The sequence below is a fragment of the Dermacentor variabilis genome, chromosome 11 (assembly GCF_050947875.1).
Source record: "Dermacentor variabilis isolate Ectoservices chromosome 11, ASM5094787v1, whole genome shotgun sequence".
Classification (NCBI taxonomy): domain Eukaryota; kingdom Metazoa; phylum Arthropoda; class Arachnida; order Ixodida; family Ixodidae; genus Dermacentor; species Dermacentor variabilis.
In genome coordinates this window covers 30,767,802-30,786,273 of record NC_134578.1, presented here as the reverse complement: position 1 = coordinate 30,786,273, position 18,472 = coordinate 30,767,802, and the positions used below count along the sequence as shown (strand labels likewise).

At 45.5% G+C, this 18,472-nt stretch overlaps 1 protein-coding gene across 1 annotated transcript; it reads left to right on the top strand.

The window, feature by feature from the left end:
* Positions 1-294: 294 nt before the first annotated feature.
* Positions 295-16,840, top strand: LOC142563183 (juvenile hormone acid O-methyltransferase-like). The gene is made up of 4 exons (XM_075673733.1): positions 295-357; positions 11,754-12,350; positions 14,877-15,033; positions 16,677-16,840. The coding sequence occupies exons 1-4, from the start codon at positions 295-297 to the stop codon at positions 16,838-16,840; spliced, it is 981 nt and encodes a 326-aa protein (XP_075529848.1).
* The last annotated feature ends 1,632 nt before the right edge of the window (positions 16,841-18,472 follow it).

Here is an 18,472-nt window from a genome sequence, read left to right as displayed (position 1 = left end):
GATGGCTCTTTTCATGGATAACGGTTGTAGAGATTTCTTCGCTGTGATGTCTGTCTAAAGAATGTGTTCAAACAAGTCGCCTTTTGCCGTAGTGCACTGCTGGCACCTTTTCAGCACGTCCGATGTAGTTTTTCTGATGACGCAAGACGGTATCTCCCTGTAGGTCTCAGCAATCTCTGCCTTTAGCGCTTCTGGTGTAGTTGTAGGTTTGCGGAACACTCGGTCTTTCACATGTCCCCACAAGAAGTCAAGAGGTGTCAAGCCCGGTGACATTGCAGGCCATGTCACTGGTCCATGCCGCCCGACCCACAGGCGTTCGAAAGATTCGTCAAGCTAGGCTCGGGCAAGGTTGCTGCTGTGAGCTGGTGCACCGTCGTGCTGATACCTAGTTCGCTTTAAAAATGCAAGAGGAAGATCACAGCGAAAATCTTCGACTGTGCATTCTAAGATGTCGTTCACGTACCACTGAGCAGTAAGCATGGGATCAAAAAGTATGTTGCTGACTATTCTTCCGTCAAATATACCTCACCACACAGTGAATGACCATTGATACTGGTGTCTGGTCTGCGCCACCAAATGCCGGTACGTTTCGCTCCAGTAATGCGCATTATGGATGTTGACATGAGAATTTCTGGAGAAGGTTGCCTCATCTGTCCAGAGCACTTTGTCAACAAAATCCGGTATTTCGTCCCTGTTCCCAAGGATCCAATTTGAGAAATCAAGCCGCCATTTAAAGTCTCATTCTTGCAGCTTTTTATGCAGTTGGAGGTGATACGGATGCATTTCGGCCTTCCTAAGAACTCTTGACACTGCAGACTTTGAAATGCCGACCTCACCACTCACATAACGCATGCTCGAATGATGGTCTGCAGTCATAAAAGCCAAAATGGCTCCTTCAGCCTCTTCACTGATGGTCCCCTTTCTGTGCCGCGTCTTCTTGAAGCTACCTGTTTCTTTCAGCGTCAATTAACTCCTCCTAATTGTGTTCGCGCTATGTCTTCCCCCACATTGCCAATTTTGGTATAACTTGGCAGCTTTCCTCTTGCCACCCCGCGCAGCTCCCAAGGCTAAGACCATGTTCGCAGGCACTTCAAATAAATTCTTCGAAACGGTTGCGCGGCACGACAGTAATAGACAGTCGAGCTCACATGCATCTAGCCGCTGGCACAGCTTGGACAAAAAGCGGCGTTGTAACAAATGATGCTCTCTCTCGCACAGGTTGCAGGTGTATGATGCATGTTCTGTGTCTATTTTTTTTTTATTCCGCATAGCCTTGAACGCTGGAAAAAATTGCTCTTCTCGCCATATCGGAATAAGCGGCTGATGACGGCGCGTTCTTCGGCGACAGGCGCGAGCGGCTGCTGACAAAACGCTTTTTCGGAGCGCCGTCGCCAGCCGCTGCCGGTGATGTCAGAGCCGAGCAAAAGTTGAAGCCTTTTCTCGTAAGTGATGGGAAGGCGCGGTGCTGGCGCTGTTTTTACAAATAACTCATGAGAGCGCTGTAATCGCGGCGCATTCGGGAGCGCAGAGCGCGCTGTCACGTGGTGTTTTTTAAACTTCGCTGGCTTTCGTTTTACCTGAATAAAAACAACCACGCTAAGTCTATCTCGTTGCAAGTACCTGCGTTGGACGATATTTGGGAAGCTCCACAACTTTGCTATTGACGCCTGAATGTTTCAAGCTATATTTAAAAAGTCAGTTAATTTATCTCGGCTAATTACTCAAAAAAGACGAGCAATAGGATGGTGCTGTAAGTTTAGATAAATGTTAACATCGACGCGATTTCTGTTCTGAAGAGCGCACAGGTTTTTTTCAAAACCTTGGTTTTGAGTTAGCTGGCACACTCTGTATGTATGTATGTATGTATGTATGTATGTATGTATGTATGTATGTATGTATGTATGTATGTATGTATGTATGTATGTATGTATGTATGTATGTATGTATGTATGTATGTATGTATGTATGTATGTATGTATGTATGTATGTATGTATATATATATATTGTTGTTCACTCCAATACCAAGCTAGAAAGAAAAGCCTTATGAGTTTCACAAACACAGCTTCGCAGTTGACGGAAAATTTGTCCTGGTCCAGGTCCGGGAATATTTCCTCAACTGTGAAGTTTTCTTTCTGTGAAAACCGTGTGGGTTTCGTTTGCGCTACATTTGGGTGGCCGACAATTTTCCCTTTCATGGCACTTCCTCTACCTTGCACGTTTCCGCAGGACTGATTTGCCATATATATATATATATATATATATATATATATATATATATATATACTGTCATCACTGCTAGTGTATAACCTTCAGATGCAGCCTCGGCGTAACAAAGTGTAGTGCCTATAGGCCTTGCTGGATGATTAAACAGAAGCAGAAATGCTTTGTTCGTGTTCTTATACCAGACTGATTTCATAAGTTAGGCAATATTTCATATTTATACTTATGGCAACGTGGAAAGTTGGGCTAGTTGGTGAGTGATCATAGTGCCTTGCTGGTGAAGCAGCGCACAAACACGGACACAGTGGAGACAAGCAGGAATAGACGACACTCGCTGCGAGTGTCGTCTATTCCTGCTTGTCTCCACTGTGTCCGTGTTTGTGCGCTGCTTCACCAGCAATATACTTATGGCGTTGCCCTCATATGCGGACTCGACTTACGGGAAGACTAAAAAGAAACGCTCAATCTCTTTGTATCGATATAGTATTCGGTTTCGGAGCAATAGTTTCATAAATTTCGCAGTAGACGGTTGGTCACTGGAAGACAACATGGACGCAAAACTTTCGTTTTTACAATTCCAAGGTGAAACTCCGGCGCCGAATTTCTATTATTGCTTATTACCATTATTAAGCAACGCGTACCCTAATTGATCTCAGTTACACATATCACATAATTTATACACTGAACCGGTAAAGCCAAGGGAGGGGGGGGGGTTTACTTGTTACAAAAATAGCGATAACCATATTCAATAAACACGGAAAAAAGAGCCTACGTTCATGATCGGCAGTCAACCTAGCTGGGAGCGTGATCTCGAGAAAGCAATTTATAGTCGAATAAAAATGGGTAGCTGGTAATCCCGAAAAAGTAACGGAAGCCTACGGACAATTTTACCGTGGCGCTGGTAATTGGAGTTCCTTAGCTGTTTTCATGAAGTGGCGGTGAAGTCCCGTGGCAGCGTGAGGTACCATTTATATTGGCGCGTAATTCACTATTTGATAGTGCTTTGCGGTAAGTCGATAAACGGCACGTGATATTTTGAATATTCCTTAATGCTCTTCACATACAGAAACGTTAGCAAATATTTGGGTACATTTGGGACAGTAGCAGAACCTATTCTTAGGACTTCTGAACTATGACAGAACAAGCTAATAAATGTTGGCAGCCATTGATGTATGGGTCACTCGGTTTCGCATACATATGCGAAGATTTTTTTTAAAGAAGTGTACAATCAGAGCATTCTAGCAGTACTAACCCCGGAGGCTAACTACACGTGCGATGAGCAAAAGCGAAGTTGAAACCTGTGCGAATTCTGGCCACCTAAGAGCGTACCTGAAATATCTGACAGGAGAAGACGACAGTGATAGGCACAAAATTTTATTTAAGGCACACTTCCTGCCATCTGGAATACCCATCACATTTTTAATTGCCATAAAAACACTGTAGTCAGGAGAAAAATTAACGCGGCTACACATCTCTCTAGTGACCCGCTACAACCCCCGAGCCTGGCGGGATGCAAGTAAGGAGAACGAGCAGCTTTAATCGTGTGACATGCACAGGCCGACATGGCCTCAGTGGGCTAAACCAATCATACCTTCGGCGCTTCCAAACAAGCTTTAACCCAGGGCAGACTAAGATTTTCCTGCTCAAATACATGTAAATTACAGAAATGGGTTTGTTAGACAGCCGCTGCACCGATTTGAACGCAATCTTTTTGTAGCTGATAGCGAAAGTTCTAGCAGTCATACGAAGCAGAATTTTTGTTTAGTACCAGGCAATTTTTAAGAAATTTCTTGAATATTGGTATGTGTAAAAAAATTACAAGCCCGAACTTTATAAATCGCTAGAGCTGCACAAACACACGTATTGCAGTTTCGTAAACTGCATCTGCTGGTGCAATTGAGGCGGATCGAATCCTGCTCACAAATGAATGGTGTGCTGCAGAGCAGGGCACAACAGAGCCCTGCAGGGCCCAGTTGTTCTTACAAGGGCCGCCATTAGAAGCCCAAGCCTGCATGACCAGGCGTGACCTTGCGCCACGCTCGGCCTGGACCCGCGGGAGAAACTCAGTGTACCAGCCTTAAAAAATCATTGCGTAGGTGGCGTATGCAGATTATAATGCAATAAAGGTGTACTCACAATAAAAAACCGCGAAATAGTCGTTGCCTTCCCCTTCGGAAGAACAGATCATCACTTGAATCTGTGACGCGTATTCTAAAAAGAAGTTGCAGCTTTACTGCACATTCGCAATTACAAGCCAACAAATGTGCAGTACATTATTAATTACAGTTTCGCTCGAACGTTGAAGCAACGACAGCGATCGCAAGCACGCGCGACCTGTGCTGCTGCGTGGCGTAGACAGCACCCCGCAGCTTACCAGGGGTCACAGGTTGGTCCGACGCGATGCTGAGTGCCTATCTGGCGAAACTGGGTCGTTATATAGCCCCCGTGCCATCTCGTGCGCGTGCCAGTACACCTGTTGAAAAGTCAGTGGACGCGCGAAAAACGGAGTGAGCCGACGCGGGGCCAACTGAGTGGCGAGGATTGTTGAGGATCGCCTTCGAGAAAATACCGAGAGTTCTGCCACAAGGCCAAATCCCTGACAGCGACAGCTAGGCGTACATACGGCACGTCTGAACGTTTTCTAACTACACGCAATCACAGCTATACGCTGTTGCGACCATACATGGGTTGGCCAATATTCTTGCATTCTCGAAAGATTTTACACGCCGCGTTGGGCCTGTAATGGCATCGCCCCTGCCTTGCCCGTAAAGAGCGGCGCCACTTAAAGCACATAAATTCCTGATTGCGAGTACCAATAGTATTTTGCATTTTTCAACACACGAACGACTTAAGATAAAAGGCCCAGGCTGTGAAAGAAATGATTAATTAATTGTGTTAGTGCGCCACAATTCTCGTCAATTCAGGAGAATAATTCAGACAAGAAGACAACCCCTTCCTCATCAACTTAGGCTGTCGAATGTTATGGCGTCTTCCTTGCATGTACCGCATAGAGAAGCAATAGATACTTTCCACGAACACCGCTGCCCGTAGACGCCCATTGGGCTGCTGAGCACGAGGTCGCGGGATCGAATCCCGGCCACGGCGGCCGCATTTCGATGGGGGCGAAATGCGAAAACACCCGTGTGCTTAGATTTAGGTGCACGTTAAAGAACCCCAGGTGGTCGAAATTTCCGGAGTCCTCCACTACGGCGTGCCTCATAATCAGAAAGTGGTTTTGGCACGTAAAACCCCAAATATTATTATTATTATTAGTAGACGCCCAATAAGGCTGCAAGATACTTTCAAGCACTGCCACTTTTCGAACCGTACTCCAGGTATACTCCCATATTTTTTGCAACACTACTCAGTGATAGAGCAAATATGGTTAATAAATAGCATCACTGAAACAAATAAGCTTCATCAAGAGCACAATTTCTTATCAAGCAAGGATTTCGAACCTCTATATGCCTACTTATTTTACCATTCAAGTAGGCACCATAACATCATTGCAACAAATAGGCTTCATCAAGAGCACAATTTCTTACCAAGCAAAGATTTCTAACCTTTATATGCCTACTTATTTCACGATTTAAATAGGCACCAAACGGAACGATACGCCTGCAGGACGTCTCCAAGCGCTGCTATCTTTGCTACCTTTGTAGGTTTCCACGATGACCGCCATATTTTCCTCGAAATTACTCAGTAACAAAAGAAATCATACATAAATGAACAACTGGAACAAATACGCGTCATCAGCACAATTCCATTTATAAAGCAAACCTTTCTAACTTTCTATACCTACTGTTATAACCATTTGGTAGGCCAAAAGGGTAAAATAATACCGTTTCGTGGACTCGCCTGACGAAGATTGTGCGCCGTAAGTACGTGGTACAAACATTTCGTTTAACACTTTGAGGGTCGATTTTCCTGCGCCAAATGTAACCGGCAGGGTCGATTTTTTTATTCTAGAAGATCCTCAGAGTGACCTCCCATCTAAAGAAGAAAGATTACCGTAATTTTTTAGAGAAACGATAAAGTGACGAAAAATATTTTCCACAGGTAAACATGGTTCCATGGCTACAGATGGGCTTGCATAAATACTTCTAATAAGAATAAGAATGTAGATACACTGGTGTTTATATATATTCCATTCGTCACTAGGGTCCGCCTCGAAGTAATCGCGACTAAACTTACTTGAACAACCTGCGGGCACGTTCATAGCGTAATCACACTGTATATGCAGGCGTACAGAACCAAGCTCAATAAAATCAGTGTTTGTGCGCCCGTCAAGGAAACCAAGCCACTCAGAAACTTGCAGTGATTCTTCGTCGTATCGCTAAAGAGGGGCAATCCGTTTTACGAGAGCCTCAAGAAACGCAGGCATATATGGCACATCGTCTGTGTATACCAGCGCCCACCTGTGAGCAGACGAAGTAGCACCCCTTTGACCAAAAAAAAAAAAAAAAACGAGTGAGCGAACATCTCGCGGCAACCTTTTTAGTGATTAGAACCCCGCTAGACACTTTTTTTTATTTTTTTACTTTCTTCTTTCTTCTATTTTTTTTTTTTTTTTTTTTGCTAGCGCGACAAACGGAGACAGCCGGCGAGACGCAACTAACGCTAATTGCTGCGCACCCGCCCACATGCTGATGCGTGAGCGGACGCTGACGCGCTGGTCGCGGACATGTCGGTGGGCGCGAGTCTCTGAGGCCATCACGGAGGGAGAGAAGTTTGTTGTATTCCCACAAGGCGGCAGCACTTGTTCGCCATTAATAAGTGGCGCGTAATGAACGGCGCGTTTTTAGAACATACAGACGGTATCCTAAATATTTGGCGTCGATTTTTGGGACTTGTTCGCGGCGCCGTAAATTTACGTATCTCGCCCTCAAAGGGTTAGAACTAGTGTGTACGCTTTATCTTGCGAGCAACAAGAGCTATGCGCACTTGTAGAATGAAATGTGGCAGTTTCGCGAAGGCCAAGCACTGACAGCGATAGCAAGGCTTGGCGTTACGCTCGAGTTCCCGGCACAGTGCTCGCAAGACGCGAGACTACTATTTCTGCACAGCACGAACATTACGCCAGAAGGTACAGCACTTGTAACAAGGCTGGCGCGACGAGTAACGACCGCAGCGTCACCAGCGTCTTGCCTCGATTGTGCTGGAGATGTGAGACAGGCCGAAATCCGGGCCGAAAAATTATGCGTTCATGTTAGCGCAAGATCAATGACACAATATTGATTGCCAATGCTAAGGCAAATAAGAGAAAACCTGGAATTCCGTGTAATAAGGTAGCTGTTTCTTCCTAAATAGTTGCACGAACGTTTTGTATCTCCATTGCAAAACTCATTTGAGGTGTTGTATATATGTGGACTGCAGTACTGTATGTAATAAGGCCTCTAAAGCGAAATAGTTCGTTCAGAGCCTAATCTAGACTGGAATAAATACGTGTGTCCCGAATGTGAAGAGGGGCAAACCAGTGAAGTTGTCATGACATATGTGTTATTGTGCAGTGCTAACATTTTGTTGAATAACGTTTCTGGTCGCATGAACGGCAAACTCTTTGACGCCGACGATAAATCAAGGCAAAGAAGCTACTCTGAAAAAGAGGGCAGCGCTGTCATTTTTTTCAATATAGGCCATGCTCCCTCTCATCATTTACCCGAAATTCGTTCTCAATCCTAAGATTGAACCATTTCATTTTTTTATGGACGGGCTTTTAATAATGCTGCGCGTAAAAATGTTTGCATAAATAAAATTATCTTGCAACACCCTCTGTTCTCTGCGGGCCTTCTGCTCAACTTTATATGCCTAGAAAAACAATAACTGCGCTCTGGTTAACGTTGGCCGTGCCCCGAGAACACCACTTGCCTCTTCTCCGTGACGTCACTCGCCGAGCGCTCAGGCCTTCTCTTGTAAAGGTGGTGTTGGATCAGCACGTTGCAGAGCGGCACAGTATCCCCATCAGTTTATCTACAGCAGTACAGAGTAAGCTGTGAATAGCGCGTTTAGCAACAGTTCGCTAAAGTGACTGCACAAGCGAACATGGTTGTTTGACAGATGTGGGCGAACATCAAGTCTTGTAAGCAATATCTTTCTTAGCGAGTTACCATCGCTTTTCCGTATTGGATATGTTTCTAGCCCTTTTCGTGGGCCGATCAGAAGATGGAACTGTCCAGAAATGTTGGCTGATATGAGCCATTGGGGCCTTATGGCACATGTGGCAATTTACAAATTCTAGCGGGTGAGACTCCAAGGCATATCCATTTGAATATAACTGTGCGATGACACAATTTACGAAATATGCGCCGTCAAACTTATTGTACAAAAGCATTGTCGTTCCACTTTGTTAACAAAAGGTGGGTAATGAATGGAAGCATAAAAAATTAAATGGAACGCCAGTGCATTAATCGCAGAGTTCGGGAATGAATATCTCGAAACCGGTGTCATCCTGATAATTCGTTCTATTTATCACCCTTGAGAACTCCCTTGCTAGAATTTGGAAATTTCAATATGTGCCATAAGGTAATGAGTTAAAAGCTTAATTAGTGAATTTTCGTTCATTAGTTCTATGCCTTTCAGTTTCTTGTGCAAGTAATGTCCGCCTACTAGAGTATACAGCTTATGGACTAGAATTGTGCTATCGGCCAGAGGCAATTCAAGAAAATGAGAGTGTTCGATGAAACCCTCGGTATTAATATAAACAAATGCGGGATTTAAACAGAGGATCTCTAGCCCTGAAACCCGACAACGTAACCATTACGCTACGTACGCTCTCACCTATTATGGCGCGCCTCATAATCAGATCGTAGTGGCACGTAGAACCCCTGAAGTTATCTAAAATTATTTAACTGGACGTCATACGTCCAAATGTGGGCCGATCCCGAAGACAGTGCCGTAAACAAATGAAACAGTTCGACGCTCCTCCTGCTTGTTGCATGTTGTGTTCCACTTGTTCCAATGAAACAGTTCGACGCTCCTCCTGCTTTTTGCATGTTGTGTTCCAGTTTCCAAACGAGTTGACCGCTAGTGCCGCACAGTGCAAAACATTGCTCGCTGCACCATGTTCCCTTCCGCTCTACGGGAAATGAAGTCATTCTTTGTCTGGCCGGTGTCGATGTAATTCGCACGTCTTTCTTCGGCGGCGCTTTACGGCCCAGCCGTTAGGCCTCACGCCGTAGGTCCCGCATCCTGCCGCCCAGGCAGACATAACAATACTGCTCCCCTCATGCGTGGAGCGTTGCATGAAGTGTCGTGCCGAGACGCCCCGTCGCACTGACACTTCCAACTCGCTGCCAAAGACCCCCTCCCCCCCCATTGTATTTGATCCACCCACTTTTCTAGAATACGAATCGAATATCAAATTGTATATCTAGTAGCCAGACTCGGTTGCGTGTGCTTAGAGCAGGAATATTTATTTCGGTATAATTAGGTGCTAAGCCTGCACCACGGAGTAAGACATTTAGGAGGTGAAACTCCCGTCCGCGCGAGCGAGCGCGGGCGACCAGATAAGGTCACAATTATTGTAAGCGACGACGGGGCCGTATACAGTGGCAGCGCCATGCGGCGCGTCGTAGAAGCCGCAGCGAAAAAAAAAATGCAGCGGCCGGGCAGGCGGCTTCGGCGCGCTCTCAACGGCGGTAATTTCTTTCCAGGCCGACAGGCACCGCCAGCACGATAACGGCTCCGCGGGCTTGTGACCTTTTCTGGTCGCCGCAAACAGCGGAGCTCTACTCCTAAATGTTTCTTGCTCCGTGGCCCACACTGACCAGTGCGATAAAGACAGCTATCAGCACAAACAATCAGTCTACAACACATCTCCATTTTTCATGAAGAAAACTGCAAGAATAGCCTCAACAACTTTGAAGCTGGTTGCAAGCAAATTTTTCAAGAATATATCGCTGCTGCATGACGTGCTCTCTAAAAATTCTAAATAAACTGAAGCCAGAAAGCTTCACCGACAATTACGACATGCACTAATGCAAGTTTTGAGCGCAGCTGTTTAGCTGTTTAGAATTCGCAGACGAACGCGTCCACCAGTTGCGTCGCTCATTGTTCGGAAAAAAACTGGCGGCACTATTCGGTATTTATCATTATATTCTCGCATGATAGTGACAGTGAAGAACGACACAGTGTCTAGACTGAGTTACAAATTTAACTCTTTATTGGGAAAACTTGTGCGCAGCAAAACCTGTAACACTAAATCATGGAATTTTACGTGCCAAAACCACCTTCTGATTATGAGGCACGCCGTAGTGGAGGACTCCGAAAATTTCGACCGCCTGGGGTTCTTTACCGTGCACCCAAATTTAAGTACACGGGTGTTTTCGCATTTCGTCCCCGTCGAAATGCGGCCGCCGTGGCCGGGATTCAATCCCGCGACCTCGTGCTCAGCAGCCCTACACCATAGCCACTGAGCAACCACGGCGTTTAACATGTAACACTCAAGCACAACGATGGTGGCGAGCACAGTCAGCGTCGTCAGAAATCTGATCGTATAGAAGCGCGTCGGCTTCTATACGTGACTCGTCGAAGGTTCCAGCGTAATCGCTAGTGCCTACGTGGCTTCCAGAAAGTACTAAACAATTCACATCACGCATACAATAAAATTACGAAAGTCGCAAACCATGACAATCGATATGACATGACAATCATGACAAATCATGACAATCGAGCAAAAGATATAGGGCGGGTCCGCATGACACCAGTTTCCCCCAGGCACGTCGCTCAGTCTCCGGCGTTCAAGTCTCACGTCATTCATCTTTCTCTATGCTCGTTCGTTCGGTTACGCCGACGCAGGAACGGGCGCCTAAGAGCTCTAAAGTGTCAGAAGTTATGGGAAAACCTAGAAAAATGCTGTTGAATGACTTGTGCGCCGTAGACATATGTAAAAGGGGCAAACTACCCGCTGTTTATGAAGTATTCCACCGCTAAACCGAAAAGTACGCGAGCACTGAAATTTTCACGTCACTTGGAAAAATTTTGTTGTTTCAATGCTAATAGTTTGGCACACTTTTTAACAGACAGAAAACAGTAACATTTTACTGGTCGGTTTCTGCGAAACAGTAGGTATGTTTCGAATATCCGGAAACGACGGAAAGTTCTGTTTCAAATGCAAATGCGAATAACATTCTGAACATCGAATATTCGCTCACCCCTAATTATTAGGTAAGGTGGCCTACCAATGTTAAAGTGTGGCTACGAACGAAAAGCTTCGCGAGTTCGGCCTTAGAATTTGTATAAGCGTGATTTGATTTCCGGTACAAACTTCTTTCAGGGCCCGTATCCATTGTAATCTGCTCTAGAACGTGTAGGCCCAACAGGGTACATGCTGTGTGATTGTATGCGCGGAGCTCGAACTGATTTTTTGGGCTGTTACTAAGTAAGGCTTGTGTGTTAACTGTCGGAAAATTAACGTAGCGTACCCCTTATAGTAGGTTGCCCAAATCTAACTCAAAAACAGTTTGGCTTCGCAGGTATCGGGAACCATACGCTTGCTGTCAACGCGCAACTGTCATATCGAGAACCCCGACAGGTCGCCGAGCGAAGCAGTTCTGGTGGCATCCCCAAATTCTTTTCAAGCCTCTTCCTACAGCAGCTCAACATGCACACGAAAACGACAAGCAACCTCGCATATAACTCCCAGTCGTACGCCAACAACGACGAGCTGCAACGCATCGTGAACCTCAGGGCCTTGGACTTAATCAACATGATGTTTGCGCCAGCCAACACCGAGAGCCAGCAGTTCTTGGACATCGGCTGCGGTACCGGGGACTTCACCAGGGACTGGCTACTGCCGAGATGTCCGCCCTGTCGAAGACTCGTCGCGGCAGACGCGTCGGAGGAGATGCTTTCGTACGCTCGCGAAAACAGCGCGCACCCAAATATCCAGTACGATTACCTGAACATCGGCGATGACGTCAGCGACTTCATTGAAAAGTATGGAAGATTCGACCGCGTGTACTCTTTCTTTTGCCTCAACTGGCTCAAGGACCAGGTGGAGGCGACGAAGAACGTGTCTCGACTGCTGACGCCTACCGGAGAGTGTCTTCTGCTATTCCCTGCCTGGTCACCTACGAGGGCGCTGTGGAGGACGATGGCAAAGCTCGATCTTTGGAAAAAGTTCTCCAACGTAAGTTGAAATACCGTCGACCCCAAGCCAGCTTTGCATGTTTTTGCTCATGCCCCCTTCAATCATTAATTACGATGCACTGTTTTCAATTGAGCAAAAGTTACATTAAGTTATTCCATCATCCAGCAGACGTCAATTAAAAAAATACACCACCGATTACGACAGTCTCTAATGCGAAATTGGAGTGAAGGTAAAAAATTTGAGAGAGACACGTAGCATAGCCGTCAGTAGTCAAAAATCAGATCTGCCGGTCAAGCACGTACGTAGGCGTTTATACGATTCGTCGAAGGTTCCAGTGTAATCGCTAGTGTCGCTTGTCTTCCAGAAAGTACTGAACAAACTGCGTCGCGCATACTATCAGATTGCAAAGCAATCGCAAAACATCACAATCAAAACAAGCGCGAACGAGAGCGAACCGTGCAAAGCAAACAAGCGCGAACGAGAGCTGACACGAGCAGACGACAATACGAAATGAGTGGTCCGGCTGATCCCACATACAAGTACGCATCGAGTGGTCGGGCGGTTCCGCATGAAACCAGTTCCCCCGTAAAAGTCACGGGAGCCGCATACGTCACGGCTTGCGTCTTTCATCTGCAGCTCCGCGTTCGCTCTTAAATCTTTCACTGTTGTGCTCGTCAGCTCGGTTACGTTAAAACCCCTCCATACACGTTTCCGCCGACCAGGTTAAGTACCGCCAACCTCCCCTCCTCCTCCACGCTCCTCTCCCACTCACCCCCTTAGCTTCCGGCGTCAAGCGGAACTTGCGTAGTTGCAGCTTCCTGTACCGAGTGGAAGTGACGCCTTGTTTTTTAGCGTTGTTTACTTTCGCATCGCTGGAGAGGCTTTAATTGCACCAGCTGCGGTTGAAACTGTGAATGCGATTCCATCCAAGAACCACCGCCTACTGTAACCAGCGATCTGCTCGTGTTCGCTGCTTCACGTCAACCTGCGACGGGTTGTGGCACGAGCGACAACGTAAAGTTGAATGTAGTGTCTGGGCGCTTGGAGGCCACTGCCGTTTTTCGTGCATTTGGAAAACAGCGACCGCGAACTACTACTTCAGCGGAATACAACAGCTTGTCCCCTTTGCATTCTTCTTATGGTGACTGCCACAGCTCTGCTAAGCACGCGCGGGCGTCTCACCATAGTCTAACAGTAGTCAAAGCGGAAATTTCCGCATGCAACTCCAGGAAGCGGAAACACCAGAACCGGAAATTTTTTAACCGGAAATGCGGGAACCGGAAATACCGGAAACGGATTTGGTGTAAGGGGAAAGACGGCGCACAACAAAGGTTGTCGCTAGTTAAGAAAGCGGCGGTGGCGCGTGGATGCAGGGGTTTTAGGTTACGCCACCGCAGCAGCCGACGCCGACGATGACGCTGGCTGCAGAAACGGGCCATTAAGAGCTGCGGCTCTAAAGAAATAAAGATGATAGAATTGTCTTGAATGCATTTTCTAGTGAGTCATAGTAGTTACGGAATAACTAAATTTTCCTTCAGCGTAGTCTCACACGACACGCGTTAAATGAAAGAAAAGTATTTCAGTCACTAGCTCAAAACTACTACTTCACCACTGCTGTCAAAACAAGCGGCGTCGATCTTCCCCTCAAGCTTTCTAGTGCTTTTAGTAATTTTTCCTGCTTGTTGGGCTGCTGAGCACAAGGTCGCGGGATCGAATCCCGGCCACGGCGGCCGCCTTTCAATGGGGGCGAAATGCGAAAACACCCTTGTGCATAGATTTAGGTGCACGTTAAAAAACCCCAGGTGGTCGAAATTTCCGGAGTCCTCCACTACGGCGTGCCTCATAATCAGAAAGTGGTTTTGGCACGTACAACCCCATAATTTAATTTTTCCTGCTGCAGTGGCTGTGTTCCGATGCTCCTCGTAAATGTCAAAGTAGACGGCTAAGTAGTTAGCAGCCATTTGAAGCCTTGTTACAATCGTGACGATGCCATCAAAGATAGCTCCGCGAAAGTAATGTCAAAGTCAAAAGCGGTGCAAGCTACGTCTGCTGCTGGTCTGCACACACGAAAACGTGGTCAAGCTTTACTAATCGCTAAATATAAGCTACGTTGTGTTTTCCATATAGGTTCGCACAGGCGAGATAGTACTGGCTCTATTTTTACATTTGTATTTTGACGCCATGAGGTGCCGTCACTATGCAGAGATGTCTTCCAGGTGGTTGCAAGCATGTTCCATACCTTGGACTCGAGGCTGTCTTTCTAGCTCTCTAGGTAGGCTGAAGCTGATGATGGTCAGAATTGACACACACACACACGCTACTATTGAAGAGACTGAAATGAGTTGTTGTCAGTCAAGGTGACCGCAGGGATCAAATGACTTTTAGCGCAATGTCCGATGTCTTTGTCTTGCAAGTACGGGACAGAACTGGCAAAACCAAGTCGCGCACAGAATAGTGTTCACCTTGGCTATGCGAAGATTTGGTAATAAATAGGTCTCTGTGTTGTTATGATGAGTTCTACTGGCCATCTCCGATAACAAAGAAACGTTGTTCATACCTTTCAAGGTCTTCGCTGGGTTCATGCCTAAGAGCCAAGACTTGGAGGACGACAAGGCAAGACTGTCTTACCTGCATGGCATACTTGACTCTGCTGACCTTACGGCAAACACGTGCGAGTTACTTTACCTGCAGCTCAATTACGAAAATCCCCAGGAGCTCATCGGCAAGTATTCGAGAGGTTCTATGCTTGTGTTCATTATAAGCTAACTGAACTTCAGCTATGGTCATTATTTCTTTCGCAAAAGATGTTTTAAAAAACTACTTTTTGCACTTGGAATTGCCTGCACACATAGAAAATGTGAAATTTGTGAGCGATTTTCTCGGATTGTTGTTACCACAGCGATGTACACTATTAAGCGATTTAAGGCATTTATTAATCAGGCAAATACAATTTTTTGACTGATCAACGTTTTAAATGCTGTTCTCGTTTGGCCGATCGTAATAGCAGAACTTGAGCCCCATGGTCAGAAGTCTCTAGCTTCATATGAGTTGAAAAGACGGACGCTGTTGATTTTGGCAGAGTAACTCTTTGCCACACGGCATATGTATATATTTTTTTTACAGAGCTCTTAAAATTTCTTGCGTGGAATGAGAAAATGAAGTACTTTGAAATAATTTGCAATAGTTTGACTTTTCTGCATCAAACCGCGTATTTTAGAAAAGTGGTGTGTATTTGTCCCACGGACACTAATAGTCTTTCTAAAGATTAGACGCATTTTTCTCGTTAACCCTTTACAGTCCCAATGCAAAATTGTTCCTGACGACTTCCTTGTGGAACCAAACAATAAATTTCCTTGTTTGGCTTATTGGAATGGGGCCCTAAGGAGCAGTTTTCAACTAATTACATTTCTGTAACAAGTCGCTTAGGTTAAGAAGTAGTACGTATTTGACACTGACGTTGAAGAGTCTCAATGAAAAATTATGTAACCACTTCGCCCCTAAAACGGACGAAGCACGACAGACAAAGTGGCACAGCGGAGGCAACGAAAAATGTATGTGCCCACGCTAGGCCAGAGCGTTAAGCACCAACGGCATCAGTATCTTTTTCAACGTGCACGAGCGTTCTTGAGGGCAGGTTTTGCGTATTCGTTATCAGCTCAAGATAAAAAATTGGGGGCTTATTTTGAGTGGTAGAGATGTGAATCTATATGCAGGAAAGAAGAATAACTTATCGGGTACCTTGATCATTTTCTTTCTAGCGAGCAAATGCGGGGCAAAGTCAGGAAGCGTTCCAACAATAACAGCAATTTTCTAGATTTTGCACGCTTGTCGCCAGTTCTATTCTAGCATAATGGCTCAAACGTTGGGATGGCAGGCAGCATCAAATAAATTATACAAATGGGTCCCTTTGCTGCCGAGAAGCATTTTCGCGCACATAATAAAGAGAGACGTAAATGACCCATTGTACTACCAAAAGGTAACGCATAACAGTCACCGAAATGCAGTAAACAAAGAAAAGCCATTGCAGGTTTATGGGAATCCGAGTGACTCATACATGAAAGACCGCGAAGTTGTGTAAGGGAGGTTGTACCCCTTCTACAAAATCGAATGCCTTAAAGTGCCTCAATACAGCAGAGCTTACCAAATCCTTACCTTGTCGCTACAACTACCATCGTCATCATCAACGCCACCACAACATTATGACCTGTCATTGCCATTATCTTTACTAATTATATTCATCGGCACACTGGTTCATAAACGTGCAAATGCAAACTCGTGAAATGCGACAGCATTATTGTCTGCATCTGACTTGCCGATCCCACCAGCTGCACACTTACATATATAAATATTTTTTTGGCCTTATAGACATACAGCTCTCCGTGAATCCTGTGGTGGCCAGATTATCGCCTGAAGAAAAACAACTCCTCCGCAAGGACGTCACCAATGAAGTTTTGAAATGGACGAGCGACGACGTCTTCCCAGCGCGGCCCACTGTATATCTCGTGCACGCGAGAAAACGCCAGGATTAAATGGTTTGCACATTTTACAAGTCCTTTACAAGTTTGACAAACGGGCCTGCATGCTTATATTTAACTACAATGTTACGCTATCCGACGTGGGAAACCAAGTGAGAATAGAATAGTCCATGATAAAACAGCGCGCTAAAGTTCCGTACGTTGTGTTTATTAGTGGGATGCGCCAGCGGCACTCGCATTCATCATTTGGACGGCTCTGAACGAGATATCGATATCAGAGGAATTGGTTGAAGTACCAGAAAGCTATAAATTGCGCTTGCTGGTGATGGACGTCTCTGGCCACGCAGTGGAGGAAACTTGCAAGCGAGAAGCATACACACGCAGTGACGATTCCTAAATTTGTTAAAAACGAATTCGGCAGTGAGATATGCACAGTAAACTCTTGTTAGAGTGAAACTAGCGACGCAGTAAATGCACTTTTTTATAAACGGTACTTCGTTATAACCGGTGCTTCGTTGCAGCTGCATAGGCTGTAAAACAACCATAGTAGGGCGGGACGCACAATGCATGTACGAGGATGGGAGCTACTTAACATTACATCCGCAATCGATAGTGGGGGGGGGCTACGTACGGGGGGGGCCTACGTTTTAGCTCGGCCTCCTCCTCACAAACTTTGTCAAGGGATCAAATACATGAATAATAACTGCATTGCCTGTTCCAAAGATGCTGCAAACGAATTCTTAAACGCTACCCACTGTCAAGACAAGTAAAACACGTATTTTTCCCAAAAGAATATACTCGTATGTCGCATAACTTTTGCCCGAAATAACTGATATCCATTCTTCCATGTTTTTGTCTGTTTACTAAGCAAAAAACACCACACGCACTTTAGAACTACATCAGTTCGAAACCAACAACAGTGCATGCCGCTGATATGAAAACTGTAAAGGCCATGCAATTAACAAATTGAAGACAAATATTTTAACGAAACTTTGTCATCTAGAATCTTGTTTGCATTTTTTACATATGTAACCACCAGGGGAAAATCTCTATTACGCTGTCCTTTGCTCCAATGTGTTGCGCAGAAGCAGATGTCACCGGTCGTATATTGTGAGTGTGTATTTTGCACCGAAATTATAGTAAGAGTACATATAAAAAGCAAAAGTTCTCCAAAATATACGAGGGCGCGAGTCAAATAAAAGTGAGCAAATGCGAATATGTGACAAAGGAGGTACTTTATTTAACTCTAGTCTCCATGAGCATTTAGACATTTGTCCCACTGACTAACGAGTCGCGTGATTCCCGTCTCATGAAACTCCTTGGGTTGCTGCCTTAAAAAGTCCGTAATTGACTTTTTGGCGCCATCGTCCGACGCGAATCTGGTTCCCTTAAGCTGTTTCTTCAATTTCCCCACAATGTCTAAGTCGCAAGGCCACACGGCTGGACTATATGGCGGATGCTCCAGCGTTTCCCACTTGAACTTTGCCAGTTTTGTGTTAACTATATCGGTGGCGTAGGGACTGGCATTGTCGTGGAGCAAGATAGCCAATTTCATCAATTTTCCACGTCGTTTGTATTTTTTATTGCAGCCGACACGGCGTTTCACAATATCGGAAACGATTGATAGTCTCTCCAAGGCTAACAAATTCGATCAGTTATGGCCCCCGACGATAGAAAAAATAAGTC